Source organism: Cydia amplana, chromosome 2, assembly GCF_948474715.1.
Source record: "Cydia amplana chromosome 2, ilCydAmpl1.1, whole genome shotgun sequence".
NCBI classification, from domain to species: Eukaryota; Metazoa; Arthropoda; class Insecta; order Lepidoptera; family Tortricidae; genus Cydia; species Cydia amplana.
The window spans coordinates 20,224,011-20,242,575 of record NC_086070.1 but is presented as its reverse complement, the minus strand read 5'-3'; the positions used below and the strand labels follow the sequence as shown (position 1 = coordinate 20,242,575).

Sequence of the window (18,565 nt, the reverse complement as noted above, 5' to 3'; positions counted from 1 at the left end):
TTAATATACTTTCTCTTTTGGCTTATTGCTCTTAAATATAAGCTTGATTGACACATGAATACAAAGTATTACCAGCACAATAGCACCGAAAATACAAAACAGGACTGTAAGTAGTAAATTCAGTTCGTAGTACTCGGCCCAGCCCATGCCGGCCGCGGGCGCTCGCAGATGGCGCGCGCCGCCGTGCCGCAGCACGTGCTCCGTCCACCACACCGCGCGCTCCAGCGCAGACATCGGCTGGTCGTTGATGATGGTTCTGAGCTTAATGACGTTCAGCTCGTAGCTGGAAAATAAAAAATTGGCCAGGTGCGAGTCAGACTCGCGCACGAAGGGTTCCGTACCATTACGCAAACGTCATAAAAATCACGTTTGTTGTATGGGAGCCCCACTTACCTAAATATATTCTAAATAAATATTATCCCATCAAAAACATTACATGTAAAAAGGTGCCAGTCTCGCACCGCTTTTACTACAAAAAAGTTTTGAGATATAATGTGAAACCAAGTCGGTTATTTTAATCAGTGCCAGGGGGTGTTAAAACCGTATCAATAAGATATCTTTAATTTGTAATACGTATAATGACTTGGCCATCGCACGGCTGCATAATGACATAAGGATCATCGACACCTATTAAAAATAATTCTAATTGAACATAACGCTAGCGCTAATTGCAGTTTGAGCATTACATATATTTACGAGTACGGTACGAGTAAAGCATTATGTACGATTGCTAAGTCATTATATGTATTACAAATTAAAGATATCTTATTGATACGGTTTTAACACCCCCTGGCACTGATTAAAATAACCGACTTGGTTTCACATTATATCTCAAAACTTTTTTGTAGTAAAAGCGGTGCGAGACTGGCACCTTTTTACATGTAATGTTTTTGATGGGATCTCATCTCTTTTTGTAGACTAAGTAGACAGTCCTTCTTTTCGGGTACTCATACCCATACTATGTATACCTACACATATCATATTTAAACACATCTTCATTCATACTCACATCGTACATCGGGGAACACCCAAATATTCCGAAATATGTTTTTCCGACTTTCATAACCTCGATTTTCATAATGCCGATTATTTATATGTCCGAAATATCGAAATTACGACTTTGAAAATCACGAAAGAAGAAAATCACGACTATGCTATTACCGAAAACTTAAAATCCGATTGTCATATGCACGAAAGCTTAAAGTTCCGATTTAAAAAAAATCCGAAAATATTTTTTCCGAATTTGTCTATTCCGATAAAATCATTGACCGATCGGAAAAAAAGTAATTCGGTATTCAGAAATTCGATCTTTTGTAAACTCGGAATAATGAAATTCGTGTTTTTCAAAATAAGATTTAAACGCACTTAGACTTAAAAGTCTATATGTATAACTAACGAAAATCCGAATCGGTGCACCCCACTATCCACGTGGTCTTGTCTGTCCTACCCCTAGAGTGTATGTAAAAAGCCGGAGGCGCGGAGGGGAAGCAGCCCTCGCCCGCCGTAGCAAAGCGCAGAGCACAACGTGAGCCGTAGCGGCTGAGGCTGGTCGCCGAAGGCGACCAGCAGGCCGAAGCTGCGGAGGCGAGCATTTGTGCCTGCGATTTGCTACGCAGGGGCGAAGGGGCTGCTTTGCCCGTAGCGCCGGAGCAGATGCGGAACACGACTCGATAAATTCGGAATTTAAAAAATGGGGATAGTTAAAATAGGAATCACGTCAAATCGGAATACAAAATTTCGGATTAATGACAATTCGGAATTCGTGATTTCAAAAATCGAAAATGTTAAATTCGGTGTTTATCACTATCGGAATTTTTATATTCGGAATTATGTGGTTCGGAATTTTAAAAAATCGGCTTTTTTGCTATTCGGAAATATGTACCTTCGTGATTTTCATCCTTCGTAATTACGACAGTCGGAATTTTGATGGATCGAGCATTTAAAAATCGGACTAATAAAGTTCGATATTCTAAAATTCGGCATTAAATATTTCGGAATTATGTAGTGTACCCCGTACATCGTTGTGTACCTTTACTTTACCTACTATTTGTAGGAACTGCAACAGTAACTTTGTAATATCATATATTTATATAGGATTACAAACTTACTTATGCAGTTCTTAGATCTTTAAAACGTGACTGATATTGCAATATTTTTAGGTTTTCTATGGCTTGATAAGCTAAAAATTACTTATGTTTAAAATTTGAAACTTGTGGGTATGCTAGAAGTATGAGATCGAGAATGATGATCGGTGAGTGTATAAGTGTGTCAGTGTCGAAACTAAGGAACTTTGACGTACAATAATTCTTAAACTACAAGTTCAGATTTAATGTTTTTGAGAATGTATCTTAAGCATGTTAAGCCCTATATGTCACTGAAAATTCAGGGTTCTAGCTTCAGCCAGTACAAAATTACAGGACGTCGAAAATGGCCTGAATCGCTTCCAGAAAAGGATGGTACGGTCGTGCCTCTTTGTTCTGCTCGACTTGGCGGGGGCACTGCCGTGCCCCCAGATTATATTCTGTTTTTAGTGTTTGTTGTTATAGCGGCAACAAAAATACATCAGCTGTGAAATTTTCAACTGCCTAGCTTTCATGGGGTTCATGAGATACAGCCTGGTGACAGACAGACAGACACACGGACAGACAGACGGACAGCGGAGTCTTAGTAATTGGGTCCCGTTTTTACCCTTTGGGTACGGAACCCTAAAAAGCAGTATGGCTTCGTAAAACCGATAGGGGGGTACAAGGACTTATTTTACCTCTTGTTCGTCATTATCATGTTGATGGCGGCAGTCAACTGTTGCTCAGTGAGTGTGTCCTTATCCAATTTGATGCCAATACCGTGACGCACGTATTTCTCGGAGTTATAAAACTGGTCCATGTATAAAGGTATGCCTATCAAGGGTACCCCCGCTTCGATTGCATCTTCTGTGGACCGTAGACCAGCCTGAGTAATGAAGAGTTTTACTTTTGGGTGGCCTGGAAATTAAGTCATATATAGTCTTATTAGAATTTACCAGTTTTCATAGGTTTAGAAACAATTTTTAAAACCCCGACATCCCGTGTTATCAGCTATCTAAGAAGTGATGCTCATCTGTCAGCAAAACTATTATTAGCTCAGCACCCTTGCATATAAAAATGTATGCAGGGGTACTGAACTAACAGTTTTTCTGACTGTACAGTCAATTTCCCAAACATCTTTAAAAACCAACTTTCCAAAAATAGTTTTACACACCTCTAAGCCACTGACAATAAGGTCGTGTAAATTTCTCAGAACGTTGGTTTGGAAAGATGCTTGTGAACTCGACCGTACTACAAATCCTTTACTCTTTACTCTAAGCGTTCTTCAGAAAACTGTTCTCCGTTCCATCTATGATAAAAATCACGTTGTAACAGTAAAGAGTTTGTTTGACTTACGTAAGACATCAGCTTGAGGCAGCCACTTAAAAGTCCTGATATTTGACGAACTGACAGGAAATGCGTCCGAATCCCATTTCCAGAATATGTTGTATGGAATATTTGAAAAAACTTTAGTTAATATTTGTAATGTTTTCGCCGGCAAATCTAATGGGTCAAAATTAGTGCCAAAACTAATGTATATAACTTCTACTGGAGATTCATCTAAATATGTTTTGATGTCCTGTAATAACGAAGTAGTATTATTGGGTCTGTTTAGTTCTAAAATCAACATTACGCAAAAAGAGCGTTGTGATATCCATATCGACGTGTTTTTATGCAAAGTACATTTCAGAAACGAATATGATATCGTTACCTGTGGAAGTGGTTTTTCAGGCACCTTATTAATACCTCCAATATAAATTACATTAGGCGGCATAGGTCGATTATCTTCCCAAATTGGTACCTCTCCATAGAAGAGCATATCAATATTTTTATCCAATTCTGCAATAGTTGGTGTTTTAGGTCCAAATAAATGTTTTAATACCCGATTGTCATGTTCTTCTGTATCCTTAGTTACTTTGTGGATGACAATTTCAGTAAAGAGCTCTTTAATTTTCTCCCACATAGTTAGGTCATATAATCTCTGTCTTTGCATTTGTGGATAGAGTATTGGGTGCGTAGGCACTCCAAAGTTGTGGTTATGCCTCTCGATTGCACCTATTGCACATACTGCAATAACTGGAGCATTGAACACGTATGCTAGAACAATGGATATTCTAGATGACGCATCTAAAAATAAAAGGTCAAAGTATCGGCTTTTGTGTTCAAGAAGCTTTTGTACTTCTGGCGTCTGGATTTGCTTAGCAAAAGTGTTTGCACTGAATTCAAAATAACGTCTTAAGTTTTGAATTGGGTCTGTTTCTTCCTTAGTAATACTAGTGATTCTATGTTCTCTTGCATGTGAATAGGAAACGTTATGAATATCTATTTCTGTTAGGTTTTCAGGTGCCTGTGTATTTTTATACAATGGGTTTGCAGTTACAACCACTATTTCATGCCCACGTCTTAGCAGTTCTTCATGAATTGGTTTAAATACCATGCTATGAGTTATTGCAGTCACTGGTAAAAACGATAGTATACGCGCAGCTTGTCCGTTGCAAAGTAAACTGAATATTATGACTAGAAATAATTTACAACAATTCATGTTGAAGTCTTATTAAGTACTAAAAGAGTATACTAAAACAAACAATGTTTCGCCTACATGAAGTTTACATTAAACTAGTGTTTTATGTCATGTAATAAAAACTTATCAGTTGTAAATGAAAAGGGCAGGATTATTGTGTTATAAAAAATGTACTTACTTAACATATCTCGTGAAGTCATGCAATGAGAATGACTTAATGATATGGCACGGAACGATGAAACGCAAACGTCGTCGTCGTGGTGTCCCTATTCAATAGTAGTGTATTTAGTAGTAAGCATTGTTTGTACAAATTGTACATTACCTAGATATTACCAATTTCTACACTTATGAACAAGTTAGAGACAAACCAAAGAAAGTCTGCAGCGCAATAATTTGACATCGAATTAAAAAACTACATATGGCAATGTTTTTAAGCAGTCAGTAAACGTCATGCACTATGGTATATGTTTGTCAAAATCGTTTAAATATTCATTGTGTTTTATGATGAACGGAATAAACATGGTGAAACCTTACAAAACCGGCGCGCGGGAGTTACTTTTCCGCATGACGAATAATTTTACACTTGTAAAAAGTCAGCACGAGGTGATTCAAGCTGAAAAACGACAATGTTTACAAAATTTGGAGTTGATGACGGGTAAGTGGAATGAAACATCTTAATACTTTACCATATGTACCTAACTACCTACTTAGATAATATAATATTGGTTTAGACAAAGGTTTCACAGCAAATTGAACACACCTAATAGGTATAGGCACTTATGAACTTCCTCTAACATTTCGAGAAACTCATTGGTACTAGCCGGGTTTTGAGCTCGAACCCACAACCTCCATGCTTATGCTCACGGCATGGGTACCTACTAGTTAAAGCTAAAATTAATTTTTAATATATGTTTATTGTTTTAAGAGCCAACAGGAGTGGTCATTTCTCCATACAAACGTACTCGACTGTTTCCTCCGTGGGTTTTGAAGGTAGAGCAATGATTTTTTCAACACAGATTAATATTGTTAATATCTGTGTCGGACCGTTTTGCTTTTTTTGATATTTTTGTTTTTTAAGGCGCTAGAGCCCTTCAAAAATGGCCAAAATGGCCTAATTGACTATGCCGCAATGAGAGGCGTGCTATTCAAAACTGACATCAATTAGTCACAAAATCAAAACGGTCCGACACAGATAATGTCATAATCATTTAGATTTCCAAATTTGGTTACGATTGGTTAAGTTTTGGAGGAGGAAACAGTCGAGTACGAAACCTCGATTTTTGATATTTTTACGCAGGATTTTTCGCCTTGTCCTTATCGCACTAGTTTTAGGAGCCGCTTCCGTTAGCGAGACGGGTATATTTACCTAAAATATTCAAATAGTAGCTCCTGTTGGCTCTTAATGGTTTATTTCGTTTTTCCGAAAACTTTAGTTCGCAAATTGCGGGCAATTTCTCTGTCAATCTAATTACGCCTTAATGGGAGTAAAAGAGAAAGATGCTCGCATATTGAGAACTTCGGTGTTCGCGGTAGGCCCTCTGTACCTATTTACCGCCGTCGCGGATATTACAAAAGCTTATTAATTTTGATGAAGCCAAATGTCACATTCTCCCAATATTATTTATCAATATTAGTATATGTCTACATATTAATAGTGACATCTATTGTTGGAATGAAATTTATTTTACCATAAAAATTAAGCTGTGCATACAGCTTAATTTTTTCATAGACGGTAAATATGGTAGAAATTTCACAAGTATCAAGACTATTTAATCCATTTTCTGTGGTGTTGTCGCATACTGATTTTTAAAAACTACTTTTAATCTAGCGCTGCAGACTTTCTTTGGTTTGTCTCTAGTAGGTTTTCTTGGTAAATGGTTTTCCCACGTTCAGCGTTTCTGAATATACAACAAAATACTGACGAAATACATTTGTGTAATTTTTTAAATATAAAGATAGAGATAAAAGATAAAAGATTTTTATTCGTGACGTTCGCAAAACATGTACGAACATGTACAGACAACAACAGCAAGAACAGAAGAGTAATAAGTGTGCATCACGAAATGGACCCAACTCAGCATAATGCTAGCTATAAAGCCAGCGCTGGTCTTCCGTAGGGCCCATTCGGTGATGCCACGACAGAGGGCCTACCGCGAACCACGTTCGACGTGTTGCCTCCCTGTCACACTTACGTACGAATTCACAAGTGCGACAGAGAGGCAACACGTCGAACGTGGTTCGCGGTAGGCCCTCTGATAACACAAATATAACTGACTGAAAGCGTTTGTTTTCGTAGGTTGCCCGGAAAAACAGTTTCATACAATTTGTCAATTTGTTTTAAACACATTTTAGGAAAGGGGGGAATCCTTAATATGAATTAGTTCATAAATACATAAATATAGTAAGTAGAGCTCAAAAGCAATAATAGGGATGTTGACATGAATCGCGAATATATATCATGTTATGTTTTTACCATAGCAGGGAATATTAGAACGCGGAAAATCATATTTTGCAAGTGTAAATATGCGTAATAAATTAATTAAAAATAATCAAAAGTATTTAAAATAATGCCCAGTATCACGTGACTGCAAACGCCAATCGGAGCGCGTGACGTAATCACAGTGGAATCACCAAAGACAAGTTATAAAACCTGCCTAAGTGTCTACAGATTATCGTACCGAAACGCGATCTTGGTGCGGTGCGGCGCACGAATCGATAGTGTGTAAGGTGGTGCGTTAAGGACGCAGCTATAAGTTAGACCGAGAAAGAAGGTCGCTGTCCGATTCGGTAGTGTGTTAAGGATTTAAAAAAAATTGTCAGACTGTCACGTTTGTTTACAGTGAGGAATTTAAAAAAATCGCTTGGAATTCGCTAACTCTTGTTGTGGCACTGACAGCAGTTTGTTTAAAACGCCGTTACGTCATCAAGGTCACGTGACAGTTTGGAGCGTTTAGGCCAATGATCTGATCATTGGTTTAGGCCAATGATTTTTTATACAAGATGAGAAGATGAGCCATACCCTAATATAACAAGCGTAAAAAATGCTTCCAACGTGACGTTGCAGCATTACTTACAATTTGTTTACAACTTCATACGCAAAACGCGTAAAAGAGACGGCACAATTAAAAGACTACCTAAGTAAAAAAAAAAAGACGGCTAGTGTTTTTGTCACTTGCGCGTTGAATTCTAAAAGAAAGAGCTTGATCACGCTTCTTCGATAATCGGCGCGAAACGTAAAACTTATTATGAAAAATAAATCATAGATAAGATTTTTGACAGAAGGTACAAATAATTTTAGTGCAGTTATATGTAGTACTTAATGTACCTACTCGCTACCGAAGTTAAGAGTTTTCACATTTAGTTTGTTTTTCTGAATATAATACCTATAGAATACCTAATTACACATTGAGACTAATATCTATTGTACACATTGAGACTATTTTCTTATTTGACACGACCCGGGCAATAATATGCTCAATAATAATCTCTAATTTGCCAATTGTTGTACTAATTACAAGAAAAAAATTGTTCAAGTAAAAAACCTTAATATTTCAGTTGAAATGTATTATGTATTTATCTTATTTGTACGATAAGCACCAACCTCTGAATACAACTTACCGTGACATGTCTGATATGGTAATCTATGTACGAGCAGTTGGCGCGTCCTTGTCGCTCTTGATGAAAAGAACATAATCTTGTCTCTTTCTTTCAGACGGCCGAAAATGGCGTACGGTTTATTTCATAAACCGAAGAAAAACGGATTATAATAGCTTTTAATTACGAGTGATATGGGACGCCGTCAATTTGTTTGCGCTTTTGCGGATAATTTGAACATTTTAACATAATGCAGGTCGGCATTTTGGTGCATAGTTTACGTTATTTGTGGAATCGTATTAGCCAGTGTACAGTTGTTCACCTCTCGCTTGCGTCAGGCAGACTGAGACAAAGTGTCCAATTTGTCACAAGGTGAGTGCTTCAATTTTGGAACGTGTATGACGTATCTTGTATAAAAGATCATTGGTTTAGGCGCGAAATTTAAACACGAAACTTATTATACATGTTTGTTTATTCAAAATTAATGAATATTTTTTTTAAATATTTTTTTCTGTAATTATTACGTGTCTATCTACAAAATGAAACCAGTTCCAAAAAATTGTCAACATCCCTATTGATTGAATGTCTCTCAGTTAGACGTGGGATATAATTAAGATTCTAATTGTACTTTAAATATTTATAAGAGAGATTTATTGGTCCTCAATCGCAAACACTTCCTTTGCTATAGTTTAGAATAACTCCAATGTGCCCGGAGACGAGAACTCAGAGCGGTAAACTGGTTTTCGACTGTTCGTTCCTATTGCAGTACAACTTTTTCGCTTCGGTATGTTTACTTAGGTACATTTGCAATATTGGGAACGGTTGAATCACTCACTTGGTTGACATAGGTATAGGATACGTAAAGGGGCATTCCAGGGGTTGTTCCATGTCCCTACAGACGCATTTTATTTCCTGTGTTGCGACTTTTCTGTACAGGCAATCATTTTCTGTACATATTTTAGATTTTTTATAGAAAAGGCAAATCTTCACATATCTGTCTACAGTGAAACCTGGTTAAGTGAGACCTGGATAAGTGAGAAACCTCTATAGCTGGGACTCATGGTGCGGTCCCGACACTTTAGCACTGAATTACCTCTGTTAGTGAAAAAAAACGAACCTCTATAACTGGGATTCGTTGTTGTGATTTTATAGTCACATTTACCTCTATAATTGAGACAGAGAGTGTATTTTACCTCTTTTACTGAGACTATATTTATAAGATTACATTTTCCTAATTGTTTTTTTTTAGAATTTTATAGGAATTGACCTCTGTATCTGAGATAACGTCAATCTATGGCCTCTCTAACTTGGACTTTATTGATCAATTTCCGTATTCTTACTAACTCTTAGTCTATGCACAAATTCCGCATTTGCTTAATTGTGTCTAAACGACTTCAAGTTTCATTTAGTTACTTTATGTAGTTAAAACTATCGAAACGAAAGCTGAAATTTTGATAAATAACACAAATAAACAAATTTTCATTTAATAAATTTCTAAGACGCAATGAAGTCCGTATCAAATTTAATTGAAAAAAATCTCTCCTTTGGAGAATCATTCAAAATAAATTCAAAGAAATATTTAAACAGACTTAAAAAATATTTAGGGACAAGGATTATTTTACCTTATTTATTTTTAAAGATAATTACAAAATACCACCTCTATAACTGAAATATATCCTCTATTCTCACCTCTATTAATGGGACCCTCTGTAAATGAGACAGAAATTTATTTGTACCTGGCTAACTGAGAGCCTGGGTAAGTGGAAAACTTCTTTAAGTGAGACAAATCTGCTCGTCCCTTGAAGTCTCACTTATCCAGGTTTCACTGTATATATATTTTGGTATAGGTACCTAGTACAGGTATTCTTTTGTTTTGCTTTGCTTGTTAATTAATGTGGCTTGGTATCTAGGTACCAAGCCTATGCAAGGTACCTATATCCTCTCGTGATGTGACTGGTATGATGGTGTAATTGAATTAAAAATCACATTCAATAATTTAAAAAAAATACAAAGCGTTTACTCACAACGTACAACGAAAAAAAAAGAGGTAACAAGAAATACAAATCGGTTACTCACAACCTAAAACCAAACTTGCATTGCCAAAAATTATTAGATAACACGTAAATAGATTACATAATTTTTTGGTAAAATACTTAAGTACACATGCATTTTACTTTCCTCGCATTCCAAATTAACAAGATTCTGACTCGACCTTGTATTGACGCTCTCACTTTTTCGATGAAAATACCTCGTCAGAAATGGGTGCCTTACATCCCTATGTGAACAATTTGCTAATTAAAGATTAAACCATTAACATTTTTAGCTGTGACGTGCATTTCTCTAATAAATGAGTTACCTAACAGGCATCCCTCTTAAGCCAACGATCATACAGCTATCGTTCCTTATTATAGATTGCTTTGTGTTACTATGATGTATCTGAACCCAGCAAACTGTGAGTCAAACGGAAGTTTATATGCTATACACAAATTAAATTTGAGTTCTTTTTGAAAGTCCTTACTAACTCCGTTGGTATTCACATCGGAGTTCCAGCTACAAGTTCTGGCAGTTAAGTATTTAAATCAGGTCTTTTCTCAAGTAGCGCTAGTTTTCTTCTTTAGATACAGTTTGTGAAGTAGCGCAATCAGACAAGCTGAATACTTGAAAGTACTATCTGACAATACCGAATGGCATTAAGTAAATAACTTTTTGTATAAATGAATTACTTTTAAACTAATTAATCCCACCAAAAACATTTTCATGTAAAATGTTGCCAAGACGAAACCATAAGGCTCGCACTGACAAAAAGTTATCAGATATCTTGTAGAGCCAAGCTTCTAACTCTACAGGCCCTACCTTCACAGACTCTACACCTTAGTCAAAATATGTGGCTTGACCGCTTCGTCACATGGGCGTAAGGTGAAATATGTATTCACTATTCACTATTTTTTATTATAAAATAGTTCTTGTAATAATGAAACGGCCCCCTAACGCCTTTTTCCACCCCTTTTCACCCTTACGGGGTCATTTTGGAGTTGAAACTATTTTATATCCTTCCCCATAACAATAACTATCTACTTCCCATAAAAATTCCACCCCCCTTTTCACCCCCTTAGGGGCTAATAATTCCAAGTTTTTGAATTTTTTTGTTGTTTGTGGACTAATACTATCTCACATACCAAATTTCAGCTTCCTAGGGCTCCAGGAAGTACCCTAGAGGTTTTGATGATCAACAGTGAGTGAATGAGTCAGTGACGAATTCGGGGTTTTTTAGACATTAATAAAATCCAAAGTATAAGAGCTACACAATTGAAATTTTTTATGCTTATAAGTCCACTATTGACATCATATCCCGAGAGTTTTGTTTATCTGGTATAATCCAAACCCAAGTTAAGAGGATTCAAAAAAACGACGAAGTGCTTCGAGAAAAGGTAGGTAGTGCCCTTGCGCTTCGCTTTGCTCGTCTTGGCGGGGGCACTACCGTGCCCCCAGATTTATTGTTCACATATTAAGTACCTACCGACATAACGCTTATACATAAATAAGACCTTTGTACATACATATATTTTTTATTAACTCTTCGAGTAAATAGTTTACTTTGTCCCTTTCGCATTTTCCTTTGAGCTCTAGGACTTAATAAGCATTATAATTTATAAGCTTCAAAGTAAAATATCTCCTCTAATAAATTATGCTTTGCTAAACACATTTCATCTTTCAACACCTGTCTCTTCCCTGACAATCTAGTGGAAAACCCCCCTTTTTAATCTTAGATAAAGGGTACATTGAGTGCTTAACCATCGCGTCTGAGAACTTGCACAAATTTGTTAAAACAACCGAGTACGCCTTAAACTGGAAGCATTAAGGTTCAAACTTGTTACTTACATCTCTGCTTTTACAATTACTCGTTGCGCCTGAAGACAATTTTAACGGTTCACCCGCTTTGAGTTTTAAAATATGTGTCGTTAGGTTGTTTTTGCTTTGAGAATTACTAGTGCAAATTTGTATAGAGGTATCTAGATAGGAGACTTGACAATAGGGCCTCTTGTTTTACCGGTCGCTGAACGGCTTGCGGTTTGGTTTCAGTACGAGGAGAAGCGTTTTCCAAAATCATAAAAAAAAACAATGATATGACTAATTTTGTTGAAAGCTGTAATAAGCCATAAACTCAAATATCCTGTGTCTCAAAAGTACTATATATATATATATATATATATATATATATATATATATATATATATATATATATGCGTGTTTTGTTTTTAATGTATTAGCGTAGCAAAATTGGCTTTTATAATATATAAATAACTGCGTAATTTAAATTCTGCGTACATTGCTAACTTTATAAGGACATCAAGCTGAGTGAGGACCTTTTAGCACAATGTTCTGTTCGTCTTAATGAAGTTTGGTTATTATATTTTGTTATTTTTTGTGCTAATAAATATTACTTACTTACTTACTTTTATATAAAGTTGGCGCTATCTAGCGTCGTAGTAATACAATGTGCCACTATGCAACGGGCAGTGTCAACTGTAGACCAAAATCTAAGTGCGGTTTAAACAGGAACCTTATGGAGAATTTGTGTAAAGATATTATAATACTTTATTCTATTTATTAAAAATATTATGAATGTATACTCTGCACCAACTTACGAGCTTCTCATCTTTTTTTCTGCACTCTGGCGTCCCCCCTGGGCCTTGTCCCACCACCAAACCCCCCGGTCTTCATTGACAACATTATCTGCCGATCGGACATTTTACTATCTCGTTTATTATATCGAAGAAATAACAGAGTAAGTACCACGGATTCTGAATCTATCAAATATAATGAGGCAATGGCACTGAAAGCATTTTAAAGACTAATATATTAAAATTGATGTTGTTCAATATTTCGTTCAAGGGGTAACGTGTTGAAGTAAAGTTACTTGGCATTCGATTATTTACTAAAAGTTATTAGTTATTAGTTAGTTATTAGTTAGTCCCACGTCAATATTTGTGTACAATAATGTTGCTAATCTATTTCTATCTTTTATGCTTTAAATTTAAAATGTTCAATCACTTTACGCATAATTTTTCGCAGAAAAGTAGGACTTATATTGATTTCCGGTGGCGAATGCACTAGTCTCAAAACGCACTATTAGTCAATACACTCTAATTTCGAAAGCCCCTCTTCTCATAAGAAACTAGGCCCAAAATACCATATTTCCAAAAAGGCTCATTCTCGATTTACACGAAAACCATTGAGAACTAGTCCCAAAATACACCTTTCCCAAAATACCCCAAATTGTGTTCACCTGTGCGTGGCGTAATACTTTATTCTCATAATGCATAGGTCTCAAAACACTCTAGTTCCAAAATACACTATTTTTTTGGAATGTCTCTTTGTGATTGCTTTCAGCCGTAACCATTACCCGTTTGATGCCAAAAATATTTTTTGCAAAAATAGGATTTATTTAATTATTATTTTGAGCTATACTCGGCGGACGCCTCGTTTCATAATTACATCACACGAGTGTTTTAATGCCTGTGTGGATAAAGCAGTGTATGGAACTATCATAATTAGGCATTACAACACTCGTGTGTATATTGCCCTTGGCTGAAAGCAATCACAAAGAGACATTCCAAAAAATAGGGTATTTTGGAACTAGAGTGTTTTGAGACCTATGCATTATGAGAATAAAGTATTACGCCACGCACAGGTGAACACAATTTGGGGTATTTTAGGAAAGGTGTATTTTGGGACTAGTTCTCAATGGTTCTCGTGTAAATCGAGAATGAGCCTTTTTGGAAATATGGTATTTTGGGCCTAGTTTCTTATGAGAAGAGGGGCTTTCGAAATTAGAGTGTATTGACTAATAGTTCGTTTTGAGACTAGTGCATTCGCCAACGGTAAGTTATATTGTACATGTACCTTCCTATGTAAATTTGGTTACAATGTGACTTTACCATAATAGATCTGATAAAGGCAAAGGCGGTCATAGAAACCTGTTTTAAAACAAAAATGAAACCTATTATTAACTTCCCATATAGAAAAAAGAAAAAAAAATAGAAAATAATATAGAAAAACGTACAAGTGACATTAAAAACTTGTTTGAATAGCCACTGCCTTTAACATCTGTGATTTATTTAACCAACCATAAAATAGGTAGGAAAATGCCTTTTTATATAATCCATAAGCTAATAAAGCTGTAAGAAAAGCGTACGACATTTATTAAAATGTCGTTTTATTGTCATTGGCTAAGAACAGGACGTACGCTGGCGGACAATACAAGTATATAAAAATTATAATAAAATTTATTGTCTTATTAAATAAGATAATATTTTGGGTACCGTAAAAACCACCCAACCCCAACTATAGGGTGGCCCAAAAATACGTAAACAACGTTTTTTCTTATTATTTTCTTAAGTACTTACATAATTAGTACAAAATAAGCTAAAATTAAAAGTGCGCTCTTTTTATGCAACAAAAATTAGTTGTCTTCAAAATAGCCTCCTTGCACTTTGATACACAACACTTACCAGAGAATGGGAAAAAATATCCTTGGAGGAGCTGCGGCATTTCGTTGAAAATTTTAAGGCTCCGTTAACGATTTTAGAGCCAAAATGTAAAATTGATAGATTTAGTCGTTGAAATTGTACTCCTTTTGTTACGTAATATCTAAATAACAAGTATTGGTTTCTATTAACACGTCTTCTTCTCATCTTGCCTTTTAATAATAAGGTCCCGAGCGTGCGTCACCGGCAATATATGACGACAAGGGGCAGTTTTTAAAAAATCATCAAAAAATGATAGTTATAAATTATAAAGAATGATGTATAAGAACAGTTTCAGGAAATGTTGTAGATTGTTTAAGTATCAAAATTACGTTGAAATTAATTCGATTTTCACGAAAAATGTTCACTTGTTTTGAAGTAATTTCTGGTGAAAATTGATTTCGTCTAACTTTCATTTACTCTTGTTCAATATCATATAACAAAAATGTAGTCTATGCAAGTTGAAGTACAGGATATGTGTAATACAAAATTACCATTTTTAGCAGTCCAAACTTTACGAAATTTACAAATAAGATCGACTATCAGTGCTTTACGCGCGTTTACCTAAACGTCCATCAGAAAAAAAATCATTACTAATTTAGTGAGTCAGTTTAAAAAAAAATGATGCTAATAGATACCAGTACTCTTTATTTCTATTATGTAACAAAAGGTGTACAATTTCATCGAATAAATCTATCAATTTTACATTTTTGCGACTAAAATCGATACCGGCCTCTTAACAAACGTTTGCGTTTGTGTATCAACGCGAAAGGAGGCTATTTTGAATACAATTAATTTTTGTTGCATAAAAAGAGTGTAGTTTTAATTTTTAACTTATTTTGTACTAGTTACGCAAGTACTTAATAGAATAATTAGAAAAAACGTTGTCAACGTATTTTTAGGCCACCCTGTATAGCCAACTATAACTATGGTCCACAAGTACGTAATGAAGTATGAATACCAATGTACTTTTTGGATTTGTCTGAGTTTTTTCTTTTATTTAGGTATAGAAATATTTTATTATACTTATAACACTCAAATAATATTCATACCTGAATGAAGATATCGTAGTTAATTTGGACCATAGTTGAGACCTTTTGAACTACTTCCAGTTGGTATCTGGAACGACCAGGAGTGGTTTAAATGTTTATTTTGTATAATTTCTTAGATGTTCATTTCTTTATTTACACAATTACACAGTCGTAGGTATTACGTACATATATGGATTAGAAAAATATCTCCCTTGGATTGTTAGTATTTTTTTTGTCGTCGTTTTACAAACACATTTTACAATTTTTTTCAAGAAATATTTCTATAACGAAGTACATGCATAGAAAGGTAAATCGATATTTCTTCTTGCAGCACTGAATCTCCATGCCGTATTTTTTTAAAGTTGCTTTTAAATGTCACTGAAGTACTTTTAACTGTACACGTTTCTTTGGCCCGCTGTGCACCAGTGTACAATAGATGTCACCAGCAGACTTCCTTCTTTCAGCGTTGGGTTCCGCTTATTTGCTTTTATTAGCCAATCGTTTTACTCTATATCGATTATTGGCTAATAACGTCTAAAGCAGTATAAAGAAACGAGCCACTGAGCCTCTAAAGTGGAAATCTGTAGAAAACAGCTATTTGTGATACAAGTGTGGATGGAAAGTAACCATTTCATTTGGAAAGATAGAAAAACTCAAAGACTGAAAAAATTAGAAGATACAATTCAAAGAACGGGTGGAGCCAAGAAAGCTTTTAAAGAACTTAAGGAACAGGGCATGGAATGGATCCCGGGACTAATAAAAGACAAAAACAGCAGATCAAAACAAGTGACAAAACGAACGGATATCCAGAAGCTTGCTACGGAGTACTACAGAGCCCTTTACTCCAACAAAGATGAGAACCTAAACAAAGGTGCCTATCAAATATCACCCGACAGCCTTGAAGAAATACCACCAATACTTAAACGAGAAGTGGAGAAAGCCATCATGTCTCAAAAACTGGATAAAGCGCCCGGACCAGACAATATATACAATGAGATGATGAGGGGCACGTTAGAGGAAGTATGCCCAATCCTAACTGATTTTTTTAACAGCATTCTAACCTCGGGCATAGTTCCAGATCAGTGGGGGGACTCGTACATAATTCTTCTCCATAAAAAAGGAAACAAGGACGATATTGGAAATTACAGACCAATAAGCCTTATATCAAACGTCTACAAGGTCTTTGCAAAAATAATCCTAGAAAGAATCACACAAACATTGGACGAAAATCAGCCACTAGAGCAGGCAGGATTCAGGAAGAACTTCAGCACCATTGATCACATCCACACAATCAAACAAGTAATGGAAAAATACAATGAATATCAGAAGCCCCTATACATTGCTTTCATTGATTACTCCAAAGCATTTGATAGCCTGAATCACGATTACATATGGCACAGTCTAAGCGAACAAGGAGTGCACAGCACGTACATTGAACTAATCAAAAACATTTACAAAAAGAGCAAAAGCCGAATAAAACTCGAATCGAAAGGAGCCCCTTTTCCAATAAACCGAGGAGTCAGACAAGGCGACCCATTATCGCCTAAATTGTTCAATGCCGTACTGGAACATATCTTCAGACAACTGGACTGGGAAGCTTATGGCCTCAAGATCAACGGAAACAGTCTTAATCACTTAAGATTCGCGGACGACATAATCCTTTTAGAAGAATGCCCAATTAAACTAAAATACATGATGGAGACGCTAGCAGTTATCAGCAGTAGAGTAGGGCTAGAAATGAATGCAAGCAAAACAAAACTGATGACCAATACCAAAGAGATAAACATAGAAGCAAATGGAAACACCTATGAATATGTGAGCGAATATGTCTACCTGGGACAAATTATCTCCCCTAACGACTCAATGGCCAAGGAAGTCAACAAAAGAATAGCTTGTGGATGGAAAACGTACTGGTCTTTAAAAGAAATAATGAAAAACACAGATATCAGTATGCACATTAAGAGAAAGACTTTCAACACTTGTATTCTACCATGTATAACTTACGGATGTGAGACATGGTCACTTACTATCAAGGATAGAGAAAAATTGGCAAAATGTCAAAGGGCAATGGAGAGAAGTATCCTAGGAATTAAGCTTAAGGACAAAATCTCAAACTCGGCGATAAGAAGAAAAACCAAGGTTATGGACATATTAAGTCGGATAGACCATCTAAAGTGGGGGTGGACAGGACACATGCTGAGATGCAAATTAAATAAATGGAGCAAACAAGTCACCCTATGGCACCCAAGAGACGGAAGTAGAAAACAAAAACATCCAAAAACAAGATGGGTAGATGAAATCCGCTTAACCCTGGGGCCTTACTGGTCCAGAGTTGCAGAGGACAGAGTACAGTGGAGAAGGTTGGAGGAGGCCTATGCCAAGAGGCACACCGAACTGCGGGACATATTGTAGTAAAAATAATAAAATCGACTTAATAACCGTTGTACCCAAGGATCGGAATAAAAGGCTATATAGATAGATAGATAGAACCATTTCCAAACGAATCGTAGGATTTTTTTATGTATAATACGTCCCGCCTGATTATAAGCAAAGGAGACACATGTACACGCTGTATATGCTTTAAAACCTGAACTCCCTTTTGAATAAGAGTCCCATACTGAGGATGTTAATGATGATGAAAATGTGATATTTACAAATTTGATATTTTACTATATAATTGTCTAGGATTTCATCATCTTGCAAGTACGAGTATGTATATAGGCGAGAAATGTTTGTAGTTTAAAGCAGGCTTAGAAGACAAATAGTGTAGTGTTCGCCGAGAACTTCGTCGGTACTAGACAAGCTGGTGTTTAAATTACGGAGCGTTTC

At 36.0% G+C, this 18,565-nt stretch overlaps 1 protein-coding gene across 1 annotated transcript; it reads right to left on the bottom strand.

Moving 5' to 3' along the window:
• On the bottom strand, positions 1-4,611 carry LOC134655477 (UDP-glycosyltransferase UGT4-like). Its single transcript, XM_063510944.1, has 4 exons — positions 3,775-4,611; positions 3,420-3,642; positions 2,762-2,981; positions 1-283 (listed from the first exon to the last, which is right to left on the bottom strand). The coding sequence occupies exons 1-4, from the start codon at positions 4,603-4,605 to the stop codon at positions 1-3; spliced, it is 1,557 nt and encodes a 518-aa protein (XP_063367014.1). The 5' UTR covers positions 4,606-4,611.
• Between the last annotated feature and the right edge of the window lie 13,954 nt (positions 4,612-18,565).

Bases quoted from the DNA above. Each gene is read 5' to 3' on its own strand.
- LOC134655477 (XM_063510944.1), bottom strand. From the start codon at position 4,605: ATGAATTGTTGTAAATTATTTCTAGTCATAATATTCAGTTTACTTTGC. The intron at 3,643-3,774 runs GTAACGATATCA...TCGTTATTACAG, and splicing joins CTGAAAAACCACTTCCACAG to GACATCAAAACATATTTAGA. The intron at 2,982-3,419 runs GTAAGTCAAACA...CTTAATTTCCAG, and splicing joins GCCTCAAGCTGATGTCTTAC to GCCACCCAAAAGTAAAACTC.